Here is a 24,212-nt window from a genome sequence, read left to right as displayed (position 1 = left end):
GCTGTGAGCTGTGGTGTAGGTTGCAGACGCGGCTCGGATCCCGCGTTGCTGTGGCTCTGATGTAGGCTGGTGGCTATGGCTCCGATTAGACCCCTAGCCTGGGAACCTCCATATGCCGCAGGAGCGGCCCAAGAAATGGCAAAAAGACAAAACAAAAACAAACAAACAAACAAAAAAAGATGTCTCCATTATACTATGATTTTGCTAAAATATTAGCCTGTTAGACTGACTTTGCTGGTAATCTGGACATAAAATATTCTGCTCTTATTTTCAGGTGTTTTCTTCCATGTTGACATGTTGTATTTAACTTAGGGTATAAGCTTAGTGAAGGAAAAATCATACCACACATATTTACTGTTACCATTCCCTTCTCAATCTTTAACACACCTTTACAGGAATCTATCTATCTATTTATCTATCTATCTATCTATCTATCTATCTGTCTATTTTGTCTTTAGGGCCACACCTGCAACATATACAGGTTCCCAGGCTAGAGGTCCAATTGGAGCTATAGCTGCCCGCCTACAGCAACGCCAGATCCGAGCCACACCTGAGACCTCTATCACAGCTCACAGCAATGCTGGATCCTTAACCCACTGAGTGAGGCCAGGGATCGAACTCACATGCTCACGTATACTAGTCAGATTTGTTTCCACTGAGCCACAACGGGAACACCCAGGAATCTATATTCTGACCAAACATCTCTGTGCAGACATGAGATGGTCCCTGTCTCATGAAAGAGTACAGTGGAGACAATGAGCACTGAGCAGTTTCTAAATTACTATCATTTTGTTTCTGTTACTGAAGGTGCAAGAGCAGCTTGTTGTAGGTGGAATGATAATAGACAAAACTATTATTAAAATAAGAATTAATAATAAACAGGTTATTAACTCTTCAATTGGAATAAATATATAGTTTTTATAAAATAATGGCTGTTTAAAATACTTACAAAATGTAAATGAAAAATCCCAGTACTTATGGTATAGGTTGTACCTTAACCGAAATGATAATTCACTGGCTTCCGATTCCAAAGCTATGACATCATCTTAGAAAATCACCAGCATAATGTGAAAATCTTACATAACTAAACTGATTTTATTTTCACTTGGCTTCAAATGTGGCATGTGAGATTAAAGTACTCATTACTTCTATTACTGCCTTGCAACTTTGTAACACCTTGTGGCTAGAAGCAAAACTATTTAGACTTGACAGAATTCCAAATTATTCTACACTGCACTATATACATGTTAAATATTCAGACACTAGAACAAATGTGACATTCTTATAGGAAACTATATCATATCTTTTCAAATTACATGTCTTTTTTACCTATGGCTCACTAAAAGTACATCTATATGTACTGTGATCACACTTAAAAAAGAAGCTAATTATAAATAAAATGGCTGATGTATACAGTTATTCAACTTTGCACTGACCTTGAAAAAGAAAGAATGCTAACCTTCAAACAATTAGTAAATAGTTATAAAGACCTGCTATGTAAAAGACAGAACTATAAAGAATATGAACATAAAAATAAATGATCGGAAGACAAAATTTCTTCCTCCAAAAAAGGAAAGTCCTACAAGGACTTAAAACACAAACATGAAGAAACAGTCTCACAGACTTGGAGAACAGACATGTTCACCTCCCCAAGGGGGCAGGGGTGGGGTGGGGGGAGGGAGTGGAAGGAATTGGGCCTTCTGGGTTAATAGATGCAAACTACTACATTTTAGAACGGACAGACAATAAGGTCCTACTGTATAGCGCGGGGAACTGTATCCAATCTCCTGGGACAGATTGTGATGGAAAAAAATACTTAAAAAAAAAAAAAAGAATATATATAGATGTATGACTGGACCACTTTGCTGTACAGCAGAAATTGGCACAACATTGCAAATCAACTATAATTTTTTTGAGGTTAAAAAAAAAATGGGGAAATGTGGTCTGACTCCCCATTAACTCTCTGCACTCTCCTGTGTTGATATCTGGAAGTGATTTTTTTCTTGAAGTGAACACTGTTTAACCCTTGCCCAAGCACAGCAGAACCAGGAGTATGGGAGGGAGCTGGTCTAAGAAATATGGTAGTCATATTAAGTTTTATGTCATCAAGTTAGAAAATCAACATAATTTGCAGAAATGCCTGAAATAAGCTGATTTGAAATAATACCTCAACTTTTTATCAACTTCTGAGCCTATGAAACCTCGATAACATTATTAAAGACATTGTGCACTATGTGCAAAATTATGCACAAAATGATTAAGAGCATCAACTCTGGAGTCAGACTGTCTGGATTCAAATCCTGGATGTACCCCTTAACACTGGTATTCCTGAGGTCTTACACAAGGCCCTAAAAATCAGTGCCTCCCTCAGTTTCCATGTCTACAAAATGAAGATGGTAATAGCACCTGCCTCAAAGAGCTGTCCAGAGATCAAGGTGTAATCCACAAAGCGTGTTATCACACTTCCCAGGCACACTGGAACATCAAGAAATGTTAGGTATTATGGTTGTTTTTATTACTACAGTTAGTACCAAAGGCAATGTTAACACAGTAAAAGGGTGCTGGACAGGAAACTGTCTTAGTGGGGATGGCATCAGAGCCTGTTTCCCTTGGTTGCCTATCATGTGAATGAAATGCTAAGGAATATATAATAAACTGCTTTGCACAGTGCCTGGCATGTAACATCTGCTCAACACACGTCTTGTGCTTTTTGTTATAAGTGTTTAGTAACAATACGTGCATAACTAAACAAACTGAGTTACTGAAATGCTAGGAAGGAAACAGGTAATAGGCAGGGAAGACGGGATGGTCCTACTTTAAAGAGGGGTGGACAGGGAACGCCTGTCTGAGGTGACATGATCTCAGGTCTAGGGAATGAGAAAGACGGAGATGAGAAAAGCCTAGGAAAAGAGCCAGAATAAAACCTAAATAAAACCTAAATAAGGAAAGGGATTTTTGTTGAGTCCTCGTGTTGCTATGTCCCCAGACCCCAGAAAATGCCTGGTACAAAGTAAGTACTCAGTAAGGATGTAAAGAATGAGGAGTTCCCATTGTGGTGCAGCAGAAACGAATCCAACTAGTATCCATGAGGATGCGGGTTTGCTCCTTGGCCTTGCTCAGTGGGTTAAGGATCTGGCGTTGCTGTGAGCTGTGATATAGGCCAGCAGCTATAGCTCTAATTTAACCCCTAGCCTGGAAACTTCATATGTCAGCCCTAAAATGAAAAAAATAAAATGAAAAAATAAAGAATGAATGAATAAAGAACACTTCTTATTAAAGAACAGTTGATTTATAATATTGTGCCAATTTCTGCTATACAGCAAAATGATCCAGTCAGGTAAAAAAGAATGTTTCTGGCAAGGGACAACAAACTTAAATGCCCTCAGTGAAGACCAGCCTTGCGGGTCCAAACAGAAGAGAGGGAGGCTAGCAGGGCTGCTTCGGCACATTGACACAGGTGGCTGGAGAGGCAGAGGGTGGGCACTCTGGGGTAGGTCAGTGAGGTAAGAGGGCATCAATGACCTGGGACCCTGTCAACTACAGTTCAAACTCTACATTTTACTCTTCTTTCAAAGAGGTGTCAGCAGAGAGTGATTTGGTCTGATTCATTAAAAGATATGGCTGCTGTGAAGCAAGAATGGAACCAGTGAGCCCATGGAGAGGCCAATGTGGCAACCCAGGCAAGCTGGGAGTCAGAGGCTTCAGTCAGAACAGTGGACTTGTGGATGAGCTGAACTATGAGGGATGAAGGAAAGACAGAGCTGTGGAGTCATTCTTAAGTTTCCACTTCAGCCAGCAACAGGTGTGAAGTCTGTCCTGAGAAGGGGACACCTGGGAAGGAACAGGCTGGGGGAAAGGGAAATAAAAACCAAGCATTCTGTTCTGAACTGCTTCCCTGGAGATACCCTGAGTAAGGTCACCTAAGAAAGTGGTCACATGAGGCTGTAACTCAGGAGGTGGTCCACGGCAGAGCTTTAAATTGCAAGTTACCTACATGAAGATGGCATCCTAAGCTAAAGGATGAGATAAAATAATAAGCTTTGGTCATTTATTGTGTAACAGAGTCCTGTAATCTAACATTTTTCTCTTCTTGCTTAGCTGCCACAAAGTTCCAAGCTCAACTTAAATCTTTTTTTTTTTTTTTTGTCTTTTTGCTATTTCTTGGGCCACTCCCGCGGCATATGGAGGTTCCCAGGCTAGGGGTCGAATCGGAGCTGTAGCCACCGGCCTACGCCAGAGCCACACAACGCGGGATCCGAGCCAAGTCTGCAACCTACAACCAGCTCCTGGCAACGCCAGATCGTTAACCCACTGAGCGAGGGCAGGGACCGAACCCGCAACCTCATGGTTCCTAGTCGGATTTGTTAACCACTGCGCCACGACGGGAACTCCTCAACTTAAATATTAAAGGAAAATTATCTTCTCGGAGGTTGTGGATATGATGATCTATCCCATTTACTCCCCCTCCTTCTTGCAGTATCTAGTCTTCTATCTAAATCTTTTTGTAAGTACATTTACTATTAGAAGAAGATGAAAGCATCATAAGAAATGAGGCAGTGTTGGAGTTCCTGCCATGGCTCAGAGTAAACGAATCTAACTAGCATCCATGAGGACGCAGGTTTCATCTCTGGCCTCACTCAGTGGGTTAAGGATCCAGTGTTGCCATGAGATGTGGTGTAGGTCGTAGGTCGAAGACATGGCTCAGATCTCTCAGTGCTGTGGCTATAGCGTAAGCTGGCATCAACAGCTCCAATTCGACTCCTAGCCTGGGAACATCCATACGCTGTGGGTGTGGCCCTAAAAAGAGAAAAAAAAAAATAAACAAATAAAAATTAAAGAAATGAGGCAGTGTAGTGACAAGATTTGATAAATCAGGGGCTGGCTCCCAGATTGCCTTGAGTGGTCCTCAATTACAGGCACACTTCCTTGCAGTAATCTGGAGTTATGTGCCTCTCTGATAGACCATAAGCTCCTAAAGGGTATTATCCACATCTTATTCATCTCTGAATTACTGTGAAAAGGAAGGTCCTACGAGAAACACAAATACTGTATGATACCCTTGTAAGTGGAATCTAAAAAATACAACACGAGTTCCCATCATGGTGCAGTGGAAATGAATATGACTAGGAACCATGAGGTTGCAGGTTCGATCCCTGGTCTCACTCGGTGGGTTAAGGATCTGGTGTTGCCATGAGCTGTGGTGTAGGTTGCAGACGTGGCTCAGATCTGGCACGGCTGTGGCTGTGGCTGGTGGCTACAGCTCCAATTCACATGGGAACCTCCATATGCTGCAGGTGTGGCCCTAAAAAAGACCAAAAACAAACAAACAAAGACACCCCACAACAAACTAGTCAATATAACAACAAAAAAGAAGCAGACTCCCAGATACAGAGAACAAATGGGTGGTTACCAGGGCAACACAGGGGTAGGGGAGTGAAAGGTACAAATTCTTGGGTGTAATATAGGTTCAAGGATGTACTAGCCTTTACATGGGGAATGTAGCCACTAGTTTGTAATAAGTGTAAATGGAAAGTAACCCTGAAAATTGTATGAAAATAAATATTTAAAAAAAATTTTTAAAAGAACAATGTCTACCTCAGAGGAGGCAGGAAATACATGTATAGTCCCTGCATCTGTCACTTTTTTGTAAACAGAAGGGGTTGAGGCTTACTAGAATACGTTAAGGCTTAGTTCTAAGATGTTTTAAACACAATATAGTACACTACTTAATACCAACCAGTGATACAGACAAATGTTAGGTATAAGGGTAAATCTTCAGGATTTGGATTGGAAGACTTCAAGCAGGAGGAAAAAAACTGAGCTGGTTTTAAAAGATGCGTAGTAGTGGACCCGTGAAAGCCTGCTTCAGAAAGGAGCCCAAGAACAGGGGCTATTGCATAAGGAGCCTATTCTGGTTGGAGGGAAAAGCTGGAATGGAGAGATAGGAAAAAAAAAAAAATTGGCATAAGGGGAAGGGAGCTGGAAAAATCAAAGATATAATGTGGACATCCTTGAGTGGCAACAGCTTCACGGTTCAGAGTTTTAGAAAGTTACACATTTCTGAGAATTTCAAAGAGATGTTTAAGAAAGATCACACAAATTCAACGTGTAAAATGGATGAGTGTTAACCTAGTCCACCCAAAATTCGGTAAGAATTTTTTTTATCTTTTTAGGGCTGCATCCACGGCATATGGAGGTTCCCAGGCTAGGGGTCGAATTGGAGCTGCAGATGCTGGCCTACACCATAGCAACACCAGATCTGAGCCTCACCTGTGACCTACACCACAGCTCATTGAAATGCTGGATCCTTAACCCAATGAGCAAGGCCAGGGACCAAACCCGCGTCCTCATGGATACTAGTCAAGTTTGTTAACCACTGAGCCACAACAGGAACTCCTTTTTTTTTTTTTTTTTTTAAAGTTAGCAAAAAAAGGAAGCCATAGATTCCAAAAGGTCAGAGTCAATGCAATTTGGTGAGTGATGAAGAAAGAGAGAATCAGATTTAATCTGGGAACTGAGAGAAGGGGTTAGGAAAATAACACTATGATTACTAGAAATCAGGGAGATAGCAGGAGGAAGTGATTTTAGAAGGCAATACCATCGATTTTAGGAGGAATAAGATCAAGATGATAGTGGCCACCCCCTACCTCCAGATTCCCACTTCTTACAGGCTGAGGTGCATGCAATCTGCTAGAGTACTTGCTGAGAAAAATTTTCCTAAGCAGTATTTCCATTTCAACATAATAGAGAAATCCTTCAATATACTAAAGTCTCCCTATGTTTGCAAAGTTAAATTCAAATGGATAAAATCATAATACAAAAATGACAGACATGCCAAAAATTGTCTACTTTTACAAAGCACCGTGATTTCACATTTGTATGTTAAAAAAAATCTATTATATGAAAAGATGCTCAACACTGTTATCCCTGAGAGAAATGAAAATTAAAACCACGAGACACTAGTACACAACTATTAAAATAGCTAAACTTTTGAAAATCTAATAATAACAAGTAATGACATGGATGCAGAACAACTGAAACTCTCATATACTGTTGGATAATGGTACAACCACTTTGGAAAACATGTTGACAGTTTCTTATAAATTAAACTTGTATTTTCCCTTTGACCCAGCAATTCCACTCCTAGGTACTTACCTGAGAAAAACAAAAACCTATGTCCATACAAATACCCATATGCAAAACATTTATAGCAGCTTCATTTATAATCATGAAAAATCGGAAACAACTCAAGTGTGTATCAATTTAGTTATTAAACAACTAAATAAATTACAGTACACCATAATTTGGGATACTGCTCAGTGTCAAAAAGAATAAACTACTTATATAGGATACAACAGGAATGAATCTCAAAAGCATCATATTAAATGAAAGAATCCAAGCACAAAATACTAGTGAGTGATTCTATTTACATGATATTCTGGAAAAGGGAAACCTACAAATATTCTGTATTTTGGTTAGGGCGGTAGTCATATTTGCCAAAGCCTAAAAAAAATGTACACTTATAAAGGGTGAATTTTCCTATGTGGAAATTATTCTTCAATAAATCTGACCAAAAAAAAAAAAAAAAAGCCTATTATAGCATCTTAACACCAAAGAAAATTGTTAAAGCTCCACATTGTTATCTATGATTACTCTGAAAAATTCTAGACATTTCTCAACTAGCTAGAATACTGCAAATGTTCTGAATATTGAAAAGAAACTCCATCCTTTTTCCCTCCCTGGGCCTCAAACATTCCTGTGCTGAGACGGGGCATGAGGATGTCAGAGAGTGTGCAGAAGCCACGTGAATGCTGGTCACTGAGACACTAATAAAGTGAGTCTTGTTTGCTGGACAGCTGTTGCTTCATTGTCCTTTTGTTGACACAAAGAAAGAGAGCTGTTATGCTTATGGAATGTGACCTTCTCATTGGATAGCCGTTACATCATGGTCGGAAACACTGCTGGAGAAATCCATTTTCACCGTGCACCACAGGGAAAAGAGTAAAAACAAAAACAAACAAAACAACAATGAAAGACACCAAAGCCCTCATTAAATGAACTGTACCACCCTTTAAAATCAGGTCACTTACAAGAACTACTTTTCAATACTTAATAATATAGAGTTCATTTTTTATTGAGTAATGTTTTGTCTCATTTTATTACCCTTAGTATATAACCTCAGTAGAGTATTTTTCCAAGTCTAAATAAATGTTATTCTTTAAAAGACATTTTCTATAAGCGCTCCATGATTACTAATGCCTTACAATTATGAGAATAATTCCTTACTCACAATTTTCAAAACCATGGCACCAGGAGATGAAAAACAAATATGACGTTTCTGAGTGTTCTGAACAAAGGGTTTTAAACTTTCATCTAATTGTTTGTTTTTAAACATATAAGTAACTTTCCCCAAGGCTAACTCACAACTCCTCCACACTCTGCTCCTTCTCAGTGGGGGTTCCTAAGCCTGGTGGGGGTGAGCAGCAAAGATGGAAGGGACCTTCAGAAACCATGCCCCCTGCTGTTCCCCACTTCCTGCCTGGGGGGCGGGGGAAGAGCCCTCAGCATTCTAGGCCTACAAATATTCAGAACTTTGCTTTTCTCCCTTTTCCATTTACCCTCCCTGTTATTCCTTAACCTCTACACACACACACACACACACACACACACACAACGAAATGAAATAAAATTTGACTGGGTGGAAAAAGAGTGTCAAAACAGAAGAAAATCAAGTTTTACTTTAACATCTCAAGATTTCAGTTATGCCTGCTATGCTTATTTCCCAGTATCACAGACAACTAAATAAGTCTAAAGACTGAACTGGCACAAAATCACAATCCCAACATCTTTCCAACTGTTAATAATTTTGAATTTTAAAACTGCTAGTCAACATTACAGTCTACTATTCCACACTGAAACTAGTGGATATTTATGATAATTAGAGTGAAATTTCATATGAAGATTGGCAAACTTACTTTTAAGGACTCCCACAGGGGAAACTGGACCAATGAGAAAGGAATCTGAAGAGGCAAAAAGAATCAAATTAGGCAGGAAAGATCAGTTTGCTTAGCACTACTATATGAGCCTATAATTATCACTTAGAAATGTTATTTCATTTTAACTTTAGGTAAATAATAACGCTACCATTAAACAAATTTATAAGTATAGTATGCATAGTTTTTAGAAAAACTTGAACTGTAACTGTCTGTAGCATCTAGTAACTTTGGAGGCCCAAGGGACATAAAAAGATGCTGTGAAGCCTTCTTGAAAGGGCAAGAGAAGCACAGTATGAACAGAGTCTGGTTACTGAAATGAGAAAATAAATATTTTCCATCACAAGTAATAAAGACTTTATTATTTTCTTAAGAGATTGAGCAGCCTCCTTAGCAGTCTAAGTGTCAGAGCTGAAATGAGAAACAGGGAGGAAGAGAGAAGGAGAAAGATGGGAGAAGGGGAGCCAGGAGGGAAGCGGGCAGGACGGGGAAAGGAGAGAGAAAAGAAGGGGGAGAGAAGGAAGGGGGCAGGAGTCACGAGGGACAGGGGAGACAAGGCAGGTGGAGGAGACAGAGTAGGAGGAAGCTGAAAAGCAGCACTGGGTAACAGAGCATGGTGGAGGGCAGGGCATGGGAAAGGAAGGAGGTTGAGCAAGCTGGAGGAGTGAGGGCTCCAAAGAGGTGGGCATAGAGGGGCCTGAATTAGTCCCTAGTTTGGTCAGAAAGCATCATCTCTAGCAGCAAAGCCAATCAGCACACTTACTGTAAGGATTTATACTCAGCCTTGTAACAATAAGTTAGAGATGCTGCCAAGTACTTTTCACCTATCGGGCACTGTGCCAGGCACTTAATCAGTTGGATTTCACTGAATCCTCACAACCCCATATGACAGGTATCATGACTATACCCATTTTACAGAGGAGGGAATGGAGGTTCAGAGGTGCCACATAACTTGCCTAAAGGCGCACAGTTAGGAAGTAAGAAACCTGGACAATCTGACTCTAGAGCCCTATCTGACTATACCTACAAGACATCTAATGGGATTTATCTGCATATAAACTCACCCATACGATCACCTATTTGTTTTTAATCAAACTTCTTAAAATTCTAAAATAGAACCCTACCTCCATATTTCCTAAAATCAAAATACCTGAACTCCAGGGGACCCTACCCACTGGCCTAGGAAATATCCACTCAATGCCCATTGGGCCTGTGTGAGGGACAATGCTGCTCAAGGAGGTCACAGGCCCAGTATTGCTGCCCTGTATTCAGTTCAGTTGTAAATGAAAGGTAAAGGCAGACTGTGACCATCAACAGTATGCATATAACTGTGTGTGTGAGAGAGAGAGAGAGGGAGATTGTGTGTGTGTGTGTTTACAGATAACAATGTAGAAGGAATCAGTGGGTATTTACTTTCCCATGAATTAAGGGCACTAAAGAATTTCTAAAATATTTATATTTAATCAGAAACTCAGAGTCTAGCTTCATCTAGCAACCATACTCTGCTGGAATAAATGATGGCCCTGGGCTTGGCCACAGAAAGAAAATCTGTGTTCCAAGGGCAGGAAATGGCAGTGAGGAAAAAAAAAAAATCAATGTCAATAAACTAGTTTAAGGTGACAAACTAGAATCTCGGAGAAGTTTGTCATCTCCATAAATAAGCAGCGCCCCACCTTGTACATCAAAGTTCCATAATAGGAGACAAATTTAGTTGAGTTTTGTCACCAAGACATGAAAACATCTGACACTGTCCATTCTGGCACTATAGTGCTCTATTTTCAATTAAATTATCAAAACCCCCAAATTTGACTATAGCTTTCTAAAAGCTTTTCTAAATTTTTAAAAATTTATCATCCGTAATAAAATACGCCAGAGAACAGTAAAATCACAGATGACTTTAATTTTCTTCTTTGTACTCTTCCCCTCCCAAATGTAAATATATGACATTTTAATAAGAATATAAATATTTCACATTTATAAGACGAAAAAGGTCTTATGATTTATTTTCATGGTCCATGCTAGCCTTCTTCACTTCTTGATTAAAATAACCTAGAGGACTGCATCATAAGTTATGGGCACCTTTTGGGTATTTAATCATACCAGATTCTGAATTCTATAGACAAGCATTTTACCCATTGTCCTCTACTAAACGTTATTAATGAAATTGTTCCTTCAATTTAAAAGAGTAATTTTAAAATTTGAAATGGCTAAAACTATTCCACTGGGTATTTATTTTTAAAAGTGAGTGAACAGTATATCCCAACTGTACCCTCTAAAAACAAGATTGACAGTTTCAGGTAATTAAATGTGCTGTAAATACTTGAATAATTAAATATATTTCTGGCTCCTAGTAGTGAAATATTCCTTTCTGGCTCCTAGTAGTGAAATATTCCTTTCTGGCTCCTAGTAGTGAAATATTCCTAAGATAAACTCCTGAGGTGTGAAAATGTTTCAAATATTCTAGTCACAATCACATGGAATGTGTTTTGTCATTTACAACATGAAGAAATAATGAAAATGTGCTCCACACATGTTAGTAGTACTGCCAGCAAATACAGCTAAACAGCTAAAACAAATACTTCTCCCAGCTTTCACAGAACATGGGCCAGTCAGAAAGTGAGTTCCCTCCCCATCTCTGGTTTGGGGTTTCAAAACAGTGATGTTTCTTCAAAACGTGGAATTTTAAACCCTAAACAGATGTAAGCTGTTATTCTAAAATGTTTTATAGATGAAGAAAATGAATAGCTGCACTCAGAGGTCTTATATTCCAAAACACAACCTACCCTTTTTATTGCACCAAAAGTTACAAAATGGCTCACTGCTGTGACCTTTTTAATGCCTCAATTTAAGATGTTTTGTTTGAATAAGGTTGTTAAGACCCAGGACACTAATAAGAGAGCAGCAGTAAACCCAGCTACCATCAAAGAAGCAGATGTAGAGGGGAGCAAACCTGCTAAAATTCAACATGGATTCCACTGGTAATAAGCAGAGCAGTCATTCTCTACAAGAATGCATGTGAGGATTCCGCATCAAGTGGATGAAATGAAATCTGGGTGGTGAACAGGGGAAGGAAGTGTTGGACAAAACTAATGAAATAAAGAATGTGCAAAGTAACATTTTAAGCACACTTTACCAATTACCACGTATTTGGACTAGAATTATCCTTGAAGCCAATCAATACTTATAATCCTGTGATCTTAAAGTAAATGCCTGTAACCTTCTAGTCCTTTAACAAATAATAATGAGGTTTATAATATAACTGGGGGGATATGAAGATAAAATTTCTAAAGTATCATTTAACTCTAGAATTTCATATCTCAATGGAAAGATTAAATTAGAATACCAATACATTAAAAAAAAAAAAAAAAAGACGATTGTAAGCTGCAAAGAGTGCAAGGGATCCTACAAGCGACCCAAAGGGGAGTCTCCTTTTGGTTCCCTGAGAGTGCCCAAATATGTGTGCTGAATTTCGGGTCTTCCATTCTAGTGTTGCAAACCTAAGAAAGCCAGTTCTTGGAGTTGCTGTTGTGTGCAGTAGAAACAAATCCGACTAGTATCCATGAGCATGCGGGTTCAATCCCTGGCCTTGCTCAGTGGGTCAGTGATCCATGAGCTGTGGTGTAGGTCACAGATGTGGCCTGGATATTACGTTGCTGTGGCTGTGGTGTAGGCCAGCAGCTGTCATTCTGATTTGACCCCTAGCCTAGGAACCTCCATATACCATGGGTACAAGCCTCAAAAGCAAAAGCAAAAAAAAAAAAAAAAAAGCCAGTTCTCCTCTAATACCCTGCCTCTTCCCATTTAACCACGGTGGTAACCAAGGACAAGTGAATTTGAAGAGACCTACAAACATTCTGCCCCAAAGTGACTACTGTTTTTAAAAAAGAGAGAGAGAGACCCCATTCATATCTGATCAGCCAACATTTATCATACCAGGAAAGAATTCTAACAATATATTATGTTGATTTTTAAATTTAGCAACTATAATTCATTTATATGCACTGTACATAGAGGAAAACATTGTATACCTACTAAAGGAAATTAACCTAAAAGTGGATAAAATTTAGAGTGACTTGCTTATTCCTCAGGTTTATAAACCGTACAAAATTCCTAAAGCATCTCCAAAGAAAAAACTAAATGGACGCAAGAGTATCAAAATCTAAAACAGAAAAAGGAAATGAGTGTGAGAAATTTGATTTTCAAGTAAGATTAGATCTCAGAGGCAGGGACATTGACAGTATCAATACTTACTACACAAAGACACAAGAAGCAAAACATTGTGGTAGGTGCAGCAGCACAGATATAGACAATGGAATAGAATAGAGAGCCCCAGAATAAACCCCTGCACTTAGGTTCAAATGATCTTTGACAAGACTGTCAAGACCACTCAATGGGAAAAGAATAATTTCTCCAACAAGTAGTGCTAGGAAAATGCATAGTCACATGCAAAGGAATCAAGCTGGACCCTTACGTTATACCAAATACAAAAATTAACTCAAAATGAATAAAGATTTAAATGAAAGACACAACACTATAAAACTCTTAGAAGAAAACAGAGGGAAACCTTCATGATACTAGACTCAGCAACGATTTCTTTTTTTTTTTCTTTTTTCTTTTTTTGTCTTTTTGCCATTTCTTGGGCCACTCTTGCGGCATATGGAGGTTCCCAGGCTAGGGGTCCAATCAGAACTGTAGCCACAGGCCTACACCAGAGCTACAGCAACGCGGCATCTGAGCCGCATCTGCACCCTACACCACAGCTCACGGCAACACCGATCCTTAACCCACTGAGCAAGGCCAGGGATCGAATCCGCAACCTCATGGTTCCTAGTCGGATTTGTTAACCACTGCGCCACGACGGGAACTCCGAGCAACGATTTTAGCTATTACACCAATCTACGGACAACAAAAGCAAAACTAGAACAGGACTACATTAAAATTTAAAACTTGACATCAAAGGACACAATGAACAGATTGAAAAGGCAGCCTATGGAACAGGAGAAAATACCTGCAAATCATATATCTGATAAAGGGTTAGTTAGTATTCAGAATATATAAAATGAAGGACTTCTACAACTCAACATCAAAAAATTCTGTTTTTCAGGAGTTCCCGTCATGGCGCAGCGGTTAACGAATCGGACTAGGAACCATGAGGTTGCGGGTTCGATCCCTGCCCTTGCTCAGTGGGTTGACGATCCGGCGTTGCCATGAGCCGTGGTGTAGGTTGCAGACGCAGCTCGTATCCCGCGTTGCTGTGGCTCTGGCGTAGGCCGGTGGCTACAGCTCTGATTGGACCCCTAGCCTGGGAAACTCCATATGCCGCGGGAGCGGCCCAAGAAATAGCAAAAAGACAAAAAAAAAAAAAAAAAAAAATTCTGTTTTTCAAATGAACAAAGGATGTGAATAGACATTTTTACAAAAAAGATAGTCAACAAGCATATGAAAAGATGCTCAGACGTTCCCATCATGGCCCAGTGGTTAATGAACCTGACTAGCATCCATGAGGATGTGGGTTTGATTCCTGGCCTCACTCAGTGGGTTAAGGATCCAGCGTTGCCGTGAGCTGTGGTGTAGGTCGCAGATGCGGCTCGGATCTGGCCTTGCTGTGGCTCTAGAGTAGGCTGGCAGCTGTAGCTCCAGTTTGACCCCTAGCCTGGGAATTTCCACCTGCCACAAGGGTGGCCCCAAAGGAAAAAAAAGTTTCAGGTTGCGAGATGAAAAGCGTTTTAAAGACAACTGCACAACAGTGTGAAAACACTTAATACAACTGAACTGTGCACTTCAAAATGGTTAAAATGGTATGCACTGTGTTTTACCACAATGAGGTCCTACTGTACAGCACAAGGAACCATATCCAATCTCTTGAGATAGACCATGATGGAAGATAGTACGAGAAAAATAATGTATACATAAGTATGACTGGGTCACTATGCTATACAGGAGAAATTGACTCAATTATTCTTTAATAAAAATTTTTTTTAATTTTTAAAAGATAGTGTTAATAAAAAGTCAAGCCACAGACTGAAAGAAAATATTCATGTGGAGTTCCCGTTGTGTCGCAGTGGTTAACGAATCTGACTAGGAACCATGAGGTTGCGGGTTCGATCCCTGGCCTTGCTCAGTGGGTTAAGGACCCAGCGTTGCCATGAGCTGTGGTGTAGGTTGCAGACTCGGCTTGGATCCCTTGTTGCTGTGGCTCTGGCATAGGCTGGTGGCTACAGTTCCGATTAGACCTCTAGCCTGGGAATCTCCATATCGCAGGGAGCAGCCCTAGAAAAGGCAAAAAGACAAAAAAAAAAAAAAAAGAAAAAGAAAAAGAAAAGAAAAGATTCACAAAATATACTTCAGAAAAAGAACTTCTATTCAGAATAAGGGACTTTTGAAACTCAGTAAACAATTAGGAAAAAAAAACCTAATTTTTATTTTTTTTATTTTTAGGGCCACACCTGCAGCATGTAGAAATTCCCAGGCTAGCGGTCAAATCGGAGCTACAGCTGCCGGCCTATGCCACAGCCACAGCAACACCAGATTCGAGCTGCATCTTCGACTTACACCACAGCTCACCACACCACCAGATCCTTAACCCACTGAGCAAGGCCAGGGATCAAACCTGTATCCTTATGGATACTAGTCAGGTTTACTACCCCTGAGCCACAATGGGAACTCCTAATAACCCAATTTTTAAAATGCACAAAAGACTTGAACAAGCACTTCACAAAGTTATACAAATCATAAGTAATAAGCCCATGAAAAGATATTCAACATCATTATTCGTCAGGAAAGTGTTAATTAAAACACACTGAGAAAATAATCTGGTGGTTCCCCAAAAAGTTAAACACAGAATTACCATACAACTTGGCAATTCCACTCCTAGATACACAGGCAAAATAAGTGAAACCAGGGACTCAAAAAGATACTTGTATAAAAGATACTTATATACCAGGAGTTCCCGTTGTGGCGCAGTGGTTAACGAATCCGACTAGGGACCATGAGGTTGCGGGTTCGGTCCCTGCCCTTGCTCAGTGGGTTAACGATCCGGCGTTGTCGTGAGCTGTGGTGTAGGTTGCAGACGTGGCTCAGATCCACCGTTGCTGTGTCTCTGGCGTAGGCTGGTGACTACAGCTCCGATTCGACCCCTAGCCCGGGAACCTCCATATGCCGTGGGAGCGGCCCAAAGAAATAGCAAAAAAAAAAAAAAAGATACTTATATACCAATCTTCACTGCAGCATTATTCACAATAACCAAATAACCAACGTGATCATCAACAAATTAATGAGTAAACAAAATGTAGTCTCTTCATATGATGGAATAGGATCCAACCATAAAAAGGAATGAGGTCCTTGTATACATATGCTACAATATGTATGTATTTATGTATGCATATATTTTCTTTTTGGCTCCTGGCATGGGCCCAGGGATCAAATCCATGCCACAGCAATAACACCACCATGTCCTTAACTTGTTGAGCCACCAGGGAACTCCCATATGCTACAGTATGGATTAACCCTGAAAACATTATACTAGATGAAATAAGCCAGATACAAAAGGACAAATATTGTATGATCCCACTTATATGAAATAGTCAGAATAGGGAAATTCACAAAGACAAAAACAAGCGTAAAATTTATGAGGCTCAGGAAAGAACAGAGTGGGGAATTATTTTTTAATGAGTTCCGAATTTCCAATTGAGATGGTGAAAAAGTTTGCGGAGCAGATTTTAGTGATGATGGCCCCACAATGTCATTATACTGAAGTGCATACTTGAAGTTAAACTGGCAAATTTAATGTGATACACATTTTACCACAATTTAAAAACTATTTTTTTAAACAGCACATATTGAAGTGCCAATACAACACCACTAAAATGGCTGGAATTTCAAAAAAGATCAACAAAGCCAAATAATGGTAAGGATGTGAAGCAACCACAATGCCCTTATTTTGTCAATGGGAACTTAACATGGGACAAGCACTTTCAAAAGGGGTATGCCAAGTTTTTACTTTATCCAGAAACTTCACTCTCAAGTATTTAGTCAAGAGCAATGATGATATATGTCCACAATAAGATCTGTACATGAATGCCACAGCAGCCCTATTCCCAGTAGTTAATGTCCATCAACAGAAGAAAAGCTATACAAGCTGTGGTATAGTCATACAATGGAATATCATGAATTAAAAAGAAAGAACTGATAAACGCTACAGCCCTGATGATCCTCACATACATTATGCTGAGTAAAAGAAGCCAGACACCAAGAGAATTTATACTTCATGACTCTTATTTAGAGAATACTCTAGGGAAAGGCAAAATTAGCCTGAGTGGGTAGAATAACTGGGATGGGCTATCAGAAAATGGTCTAAGGTTATGGAAATATTCAATATTATAATAGGGGTGTGACCACAGGAGTGTATCCACTCTTCAAAGGTGCACATCTATGCACACTTCATAGATGAAGTGATATTCTTCCAAAGTGTATAATCTCCTTTCAACATATACAAAATTTACCTACAAAAACACTATTAAAAGTAGAAATCACAGTGAAAAGTGGATAGAAATATAGATGAATAAAAATGACAAAATACTGGTAACTGCTGAAGCTTGGTGATGGATACTTTGAGGTTTGTTAGACTATTCTGTTTACCTTGTGCATGACTTAAATTTTCCTTAAGTTGAAAAAAAGTGTACAAGTACAGCACAATTACCTTCTCATTATTAAATTCATATACAGAAGCCTAGAACTAAAGGTCAAAGTAAGCTCCCTCTCTCCACCTAACTAAAGAGACATTGTTTGGGATACAGATTCCCTTTTTTCTTAACGTATTTAGTTTGAGTAGTTTTTTTTTCCAATTAAAGATTAGTATACATAGAGTTCCAAATTTTTCCCTAAGCAATGTCTTAGAGATATTCCATATTGATCAATATAGATCTGCCATTTCTGACCACTGTGTAATATTTTTTAACATTTAACTATCCCAAGATGGTTTATTTCTAATTTCTCCCCTCATAAAACACTATTTTTTGTTTAATCAATCATTTCTAATTCATAGAAGATTCTAGATATGACATACATATTGTAAGTATTTAACTTATAAACATACCTAATAACAACATGGAAGACTAAGGCCCAATATTAATCCTTCATCAGCATAACTTAAGACCAGTGTCAACAGTCAGGAACATGAGAGTACAAAGAAACTTTCCTTTAGGTATCATTTAACAAATTAATCCAAATGGAAAACAGTATCACGCTGGCTTTCACACAACCAATGAATAATTCTAAAACTTCATTCAACATTAACTGATTCCAAGCAAATGTCCAACACTTGCCTCGAGATTTAATCCTCCTTCCAGGGGTCTGTAAACGTTACTTATGCAGTGGAACCATGGTAATCAAGAATTATCAACATATGTGTGGCTTAGTGGAATGTAAATACAAGGCCAGAAGTAGATACAAGTTGCGCCCTTTCTAAAGAAAAAGGAACTTATTTTTGTTGGCAGGGATACTGAAGAAGGAAAATTAGAAATATTTCTTAAAGTTTTCCACTTAATTCAAAAAGTTAAAATAAATCTCATATACAAATGTATGCACACATACACTGATTCCTTCCCATTTACTTTCGGTCTTCAACAGACCTATGGATCACCCCACAATTCTTAGGATCATTACTCAGCAATTGGCATCATTCTTCCTAACAAAACCTAAAATTTTATTTTTTGTGTTTACAAAGTAAATGAAGAAGTTCACTTTCCATTTTTCACATAGTCAATTCCAACATGTTAGGCACTGTTGATTTACATCTTCTAAGAAAAGAGCCAGGAAGTAGTTGAGGGAGGTGCCTAAGACACAGAATTTCAAAACCAGAATTTGTGTCAAGATGGTAGAACTCTAGCCCAGGGTCAGAAAACAGATGTTCTCAGAATTTGCACGCAACTTTAATCCATTACACAATATAATCAGGTTGTTCTTAAGATGTTTCTCTGCAGCTGAAAATGGCATTAGCAAGTACAGTTCAGCTGTCTTTCCCCACCTACAACTCCTTCCTTCCCTTTCAGCAACACACTTAGCTCCTAAGAAAGCAAGTAAGAGGGACAGGAAAAATAATAACTAATCCCTTCAAGAAGTTCTACAATACAAAGTAGATTATTTAGAGAGTTCCTGCTGTGGCTCAGCAATAATGAACCCAACTAGTATCCATGAGGATGGAGGTTTGACCTCAGGCCTCACTCAGTGGGTTAAGCTGGCATTGCTGTGAGCTGTTGTGCAGGTCACAGACCTGGTTCAGATCTTGCATTGCTGTGGCTGTGGCGCAGGCAGGCAGCTACATCTCTGATTCAACCCCTAGACTAGGAACTTCCATATGCCACAGGTGTGGCCCTAAAAAGACAAAGTGAATTATTCAACTTATATCATCAGCTGTCCTTGTTAACTAAGGCACATGCTTATTTATCTAGGATTTCCTCATTTCTGAAGCAATTTGGTTTTTGGTAATAAAGATGTTCTGATGGTTTCCCAAACTCTAAAAAAAAAAAAGTCACATAAATTAAGATTTAAAAGGCTAGCCAAAAGCAATACATATGTCACCTACCATTCAAACATTTGTACAGATACGTCCTTTGGGCATTTAGGTAAAATTATAACTTGAAAAGAATCACAAAAGTAAAAAGATGTTTGTATAGTGTTGGCCTCTGCAGGTGGCTGACGTGCTCCCTCCATTCCTCCTTCCCTCTCCCAGCAACACTCCCAACCTCCCCAAATTAATCCAGTGGTAGTAAAAGTAAATTTGAAAGCAGCCCCATTAACATAAAATGACAACCAAGAGCCTCAGCAGAATGTGGCACTCACCAAGTTACAGAAGGGTCAGACTGAAGAGGAGTTGGGGAGCAGAAGGGAAGATGGCAGTAAGCTTGATAAGGGCAGGAAGTCAGAGGTGTCTGAGTACTTCCTACTGCCTGGCTGAATGGTGCTCAGTAACTATTTATTACATGAATGAATGGAACAAAAGAGGAGAAGGCAGCCATTGAGGCTGGTGACAGCATCAGGGGAGAACTCAGATCTTCTGGCTCCCAGTCCAATGAATACTCTTTTCCAATGAATACTCCTTCTTTCATCATTTATTGATAGACAAGTGTTTGTCAGAATAATGTTCTGAGAGCTAAATAATAAGACGACAACAAGCACATGAAAAAATATTCAACATCACTGATTATTAGAGAAATGCAAATTAAAACTACTATGAGGTACCAACTCACACCAGTCAGAATGGCCATCATTCGTAAGTCCACAAATAACAAATGCTAGAGAGGGTGTGAAGAAAAGGGAACCCTCCTGCACTGTTGGTGGGAATGAAAATTGGTACAACCACTATGGAAAACAGTATGGAAGTACCTCAGAAAACTAAATATAGAACTACCATATGACCCAGCAATCCCACTCCTGGGCATATATCCAGACAAAACTTTCCTTGAAAAGGACACATGCACCCACATGTTCACTGTAGCACTATTCCCAGTAGCCAAGATACGGAAACAACCTAAATATCCATCGACAGATGAATGGATTAAGAAGATGTGGCATATATACTCAGCTATAGAAAAGACTAAAGTAATGCCATTTGTAGCAACATGGATGGAACTAGAGACTCTCATACAGAGTGAAGTAAGTCAGAAAAGAAAAACAAATACCATATGATATTACTTCTATCTGGAATCTAATAAACAGCACAAATGAACCTTTCCCCAGAAAAGAAACTCATGGACTTGGAGAACGGACTTGTGGTTGCCAAGGGGGAGGAGGGGGAGGGAGTGGGATGGACTGGAATCTAGGGTTAATAGATGCAAACTATAGCCTTTGGAATTGATAAGCAATGAGATCCTGCTGCAGAGCACTGGAAACTATGTCTAGTCACTTGTAATGGAGCACGATGGAGGGTAATGTGAGAAAAAGAATGTTTATATATATGTGTGACTGGGTCACTTTGCTGTACAGACAGAACACTGTAAACCAACTACAATGAAAAAATCATTATAAAAATTTTAAAAAAGAAGAAAAGTGAGTATCAATTAAATACAAAAGGGAAAAAAACAAAAATAGATTCCATTCATTACATTAGTCAGTGAAGTAAGTCAGATAAATATGCATACACACACACCCCCCCAGGAAAGAGAAGCACTGGAAAGCCACTCTATAAATGCTTCTCCAATGAACTCTTATTCATTAATAATGGAAAGCAGCATTAAAGCCTAGGTGTAGAACTATAAATAATCTACTTTGTACAATTAGAGAGAAGACATGCTTCCACAAGAATAAGTCAGGGTACAGTTTAAGGCATTTTGAATATAATACACTGCCACAAGACACTGTCCTAATTCACTGGTTACCTTTTCTTCAAGTTCAATTACATGGGTTGGGTCCTATGACATAACTTGTGGATATACTACTACAGCTAGTTTATGTCTGACAATAATTATAACACTAGTTTATGCTTACCATCCAATTAAGAGATTAATTTAGGAGAGATAGAAAATAAACTTCAGGGTCTGGTACACACTTTAAAAGATGACAGAAAAGAATATTAGCTAATTTAAAAAAGAACAAGAAATTAAACCAGATTGAGCTTTACTGTAGTAACAAAACCACCCTCGAATCTCAGGGTTTTCCCCGCTGCTCTTCCCACTCACTTGACATGTCAGCTCTAGGTGAGTTATGGCTGACCCCAGGCTGTGGCTTTTGCTTCGCAAGTCTCATTCCAAGACCCAATCAGAAGGAATAGATCTTATCTGATACATGCCATCCTCAAGGCAAAAGGCAGAAGCTAGAGGGCTGATAGAAATTTTTTCTACCTCTTCAAGCTCTATTCAGAGCTAGAACACTGTCACTTCCACATACATTCACTGACCAAAACAACTCCTAATGCCAACCCTGACCATGGGACAGAGGCGCACTGCAAATCACTTAACCTCAGGAGGGGAATTAAAATAGATCCTCTTACAGGGAAAGAAGCAGAAGTGAGAACTAAGAGGTAATTTAGACCTTCCAACTTTGACATCTAATGCTTTTCTCCTCATTGTTGCTAAGTCTAGGCAAAGAATATAACCACAACCATTAAGGGAATGGAAAAAATGGAAAATACAGACTCCTGGAAATATGATGACACGAACTTATTCTCCTCCACCCCCCCTTTACCTACACTCCATTTTAAATCTACCTGCTGCAACAGATATAGGCCTGGAGCCTGCAGACAGCTAAATGGAAGTGAAGGCCTGGGTTCTTTGGAGTGTAGAGGACAGAACTGAGACATGTGTTTTTTTTATTTTTCTAGGAGCTGGCCCAAGTGCCTGGGGACTAGTCTCTTGGAACTAGCCTGGAATGAGGACTGTAAACTAATGGCTCTAGAAAAGCCTGGACCCATGGAGATCTAATGGGCAGGCGGGAAGCATGTCTCCCTAAATCATTAGAGGCTAAGACCAGAACTAGATCTTCAGGAGCTGAGAGGGAAAATATGACAACACATAAGGAAGCTGGGCACCCAAAAAGACAGTGATCAGTCAGGACAAAGGGAACAAACCTACAACGAAATAGAGCTGCTTGAAGTGAAAGAAGCCAACAGAGGGGAGAAAAATAATAAAGGAATTAGATAGATTTAACTTCAGCAGAGAAAATCTTCCTGTATCTGAAAACAATATTTTCCAAATAAGCTACATAGTTTATTAACTGAAAAAAAGAATGTATTGTGGAAAAAGCCCAAATTTATGGTCTGGAAGATCAAATGGAAAAAATAGCTCAAAGCAGCAAAACTGAAATCATGATTGAAAAGATAAGAGACTTGGAAGACATATTTAATGGGATGAACAGCAGTTGTGGCAGAAGAAAGATGAAGATAGAGGAGAGACACTAAAAGAACACATAACAGAAGAAAAATTTCCTTGGATCAAAGAAATACCCCATTTGAAGATTTTTAAAGAGCTCACTTTATTCCAGGCACAGATATACACATAATCTTGTAAGTTCCTGAACTATATAAGAAAAAAAAAATAGACAAGTTTGAAGGTAACAGGAACTTAGGAGGAGAAAATTCGGAAAGGCATCAGGCTTCTCATCTACAATGTCAGAAGCTAGAGCAATGGCTCTAACAGACTACTGCGAGGAAAATGGTGATGCCCAAACACTACACCTGGCAGTTAAAAGAGATAGGTGAATACTCAGAAAACATACCACTCACATGTCTCATAGAGGAAAATACCTGTCAAAGAAATCTGACTGAAGAACAAGTGTATTAGAACAGAGACCATCTGGGGGAGGGTATCAGAGAGAATGGTAGTAAGAAATAAACTTTGCATATACCCTTGCTTCCTCTCCCTAAATTCAGTTTCATGTATGTGTAGCAATTCTACTGACTCTACTATCCACAAGAAAGACAAATGCTGCCAACAACAACTGTAAATCTAATTCCAGGAAGCCATCAATTATAAGGCACATCTTAACTTCAGAGCTGCTAAAATGCAAAAACAAACAAAAAACGAAAACAATGCTGCTTTTTATAATTAGGAAATACGGTGGTTTCATATACAGTTTTGTCCAAATGAGTAATGATTAACTGTCTAGCAGCATGTAATAAATTCTAAATCAGAATTTTTGAAGAGTTCCCATCATGGTCAGCAGTTAGCAAACCTGACTAGCATCCATGAGGATGGGGGTTCAATCCCTGGCCTTGATCAGTGTCCTGAGGATCCAGTGTTGCCATGAGCTACGGTATAGGTCATAGAGGTGGCTTGGATCCCGCATTGCTATGGCTCTGGCGTAAGCCAACAGCTACAACTCCAATTTGACCCCTAGCCTGGGAACATCCATATGCCACAGGTGCAGCCCTAAAAAGACGAAAAAAAAAAAAGAAGTATTTTTGAAACAAAACAGATGTACAGCAAAGCAATATCTCCTAAGCACTTAACTAAAAGTACTAAACTGTCTTAGAAAAATCTAGGAGTTGGGAGAGAAACTAAAAAGAATGGCAGTGAAAGTATCCTTAGGTCTTGGCTGGGTATAAGACAGGCAGAAGAGTGAAAAGATTCTCAAGTTCGCACCTTATTGAGGAGGGTGAAAGGAGGAGATAGAAAAATGAGCCAAACCATATCAAACTATTATTTATACAACAAGAAAGAATAGTGTTCCATTAAAGAAAGGATAGTATTCTATTGTTTAAAATGAAGAAATGCTTAAAATAACACT

At 39.2% G+C, this 24,212-nt stretch overlaps 1 protein-coding gene across 6 annotated transcripts in view; it reads right to left on the bottom strand.

Annotated features, from left to right (window-relative positions):
* Positions 1-24,212, bottom strand: part of SLC25A26 (solute carrier family 25 member 26) — a 166,435-nt gene that overhangs the window by 31,028 nt on the left and 111,195 nt on the right. For 4 of the 6 annotated variants that reach the window (XR_002337625.1, XM_021069195.1, XM_021069193.1 and 1 more), the window contains exon 6: positions 8,976-9,020. The exons of the other annotated variants lie outside the window; for them this stretch is intronic. Coding sequence is in view for 3 of the 4 variants with exons in the window: in XM_021069195.1 (XP_020924854.1) it covers positions 8,976-9,020 (45 nt within the window). In the remaining variant the exon portion in view is untranslated. The remainder of the gene's footprint in view (positions 1-8,975; positions 9,021-24,212) is intronic. 6 annotated transcript variants of the gene reach the window in all.

The sequence above is a fragment of the Sus scrofa genome, chromosome 13, assembly GCF_000003025.6.
Source record: "Sus scrofa isolate TJ Tabasco breed Duroc chromosome 13, Sscrofa11.1, whole genome shotgun sequence".
Taxonomy (NCBI): Eukaryota; Metazoa; Chordata; class Mammalia; order Artiodactyla; family Suidae; genus Sus; species Sus scrofa.
Note: the sequence above shows the minus strand (reverse complement) of the source record. Positions and strands in the feature narration are given on the sequence as shown.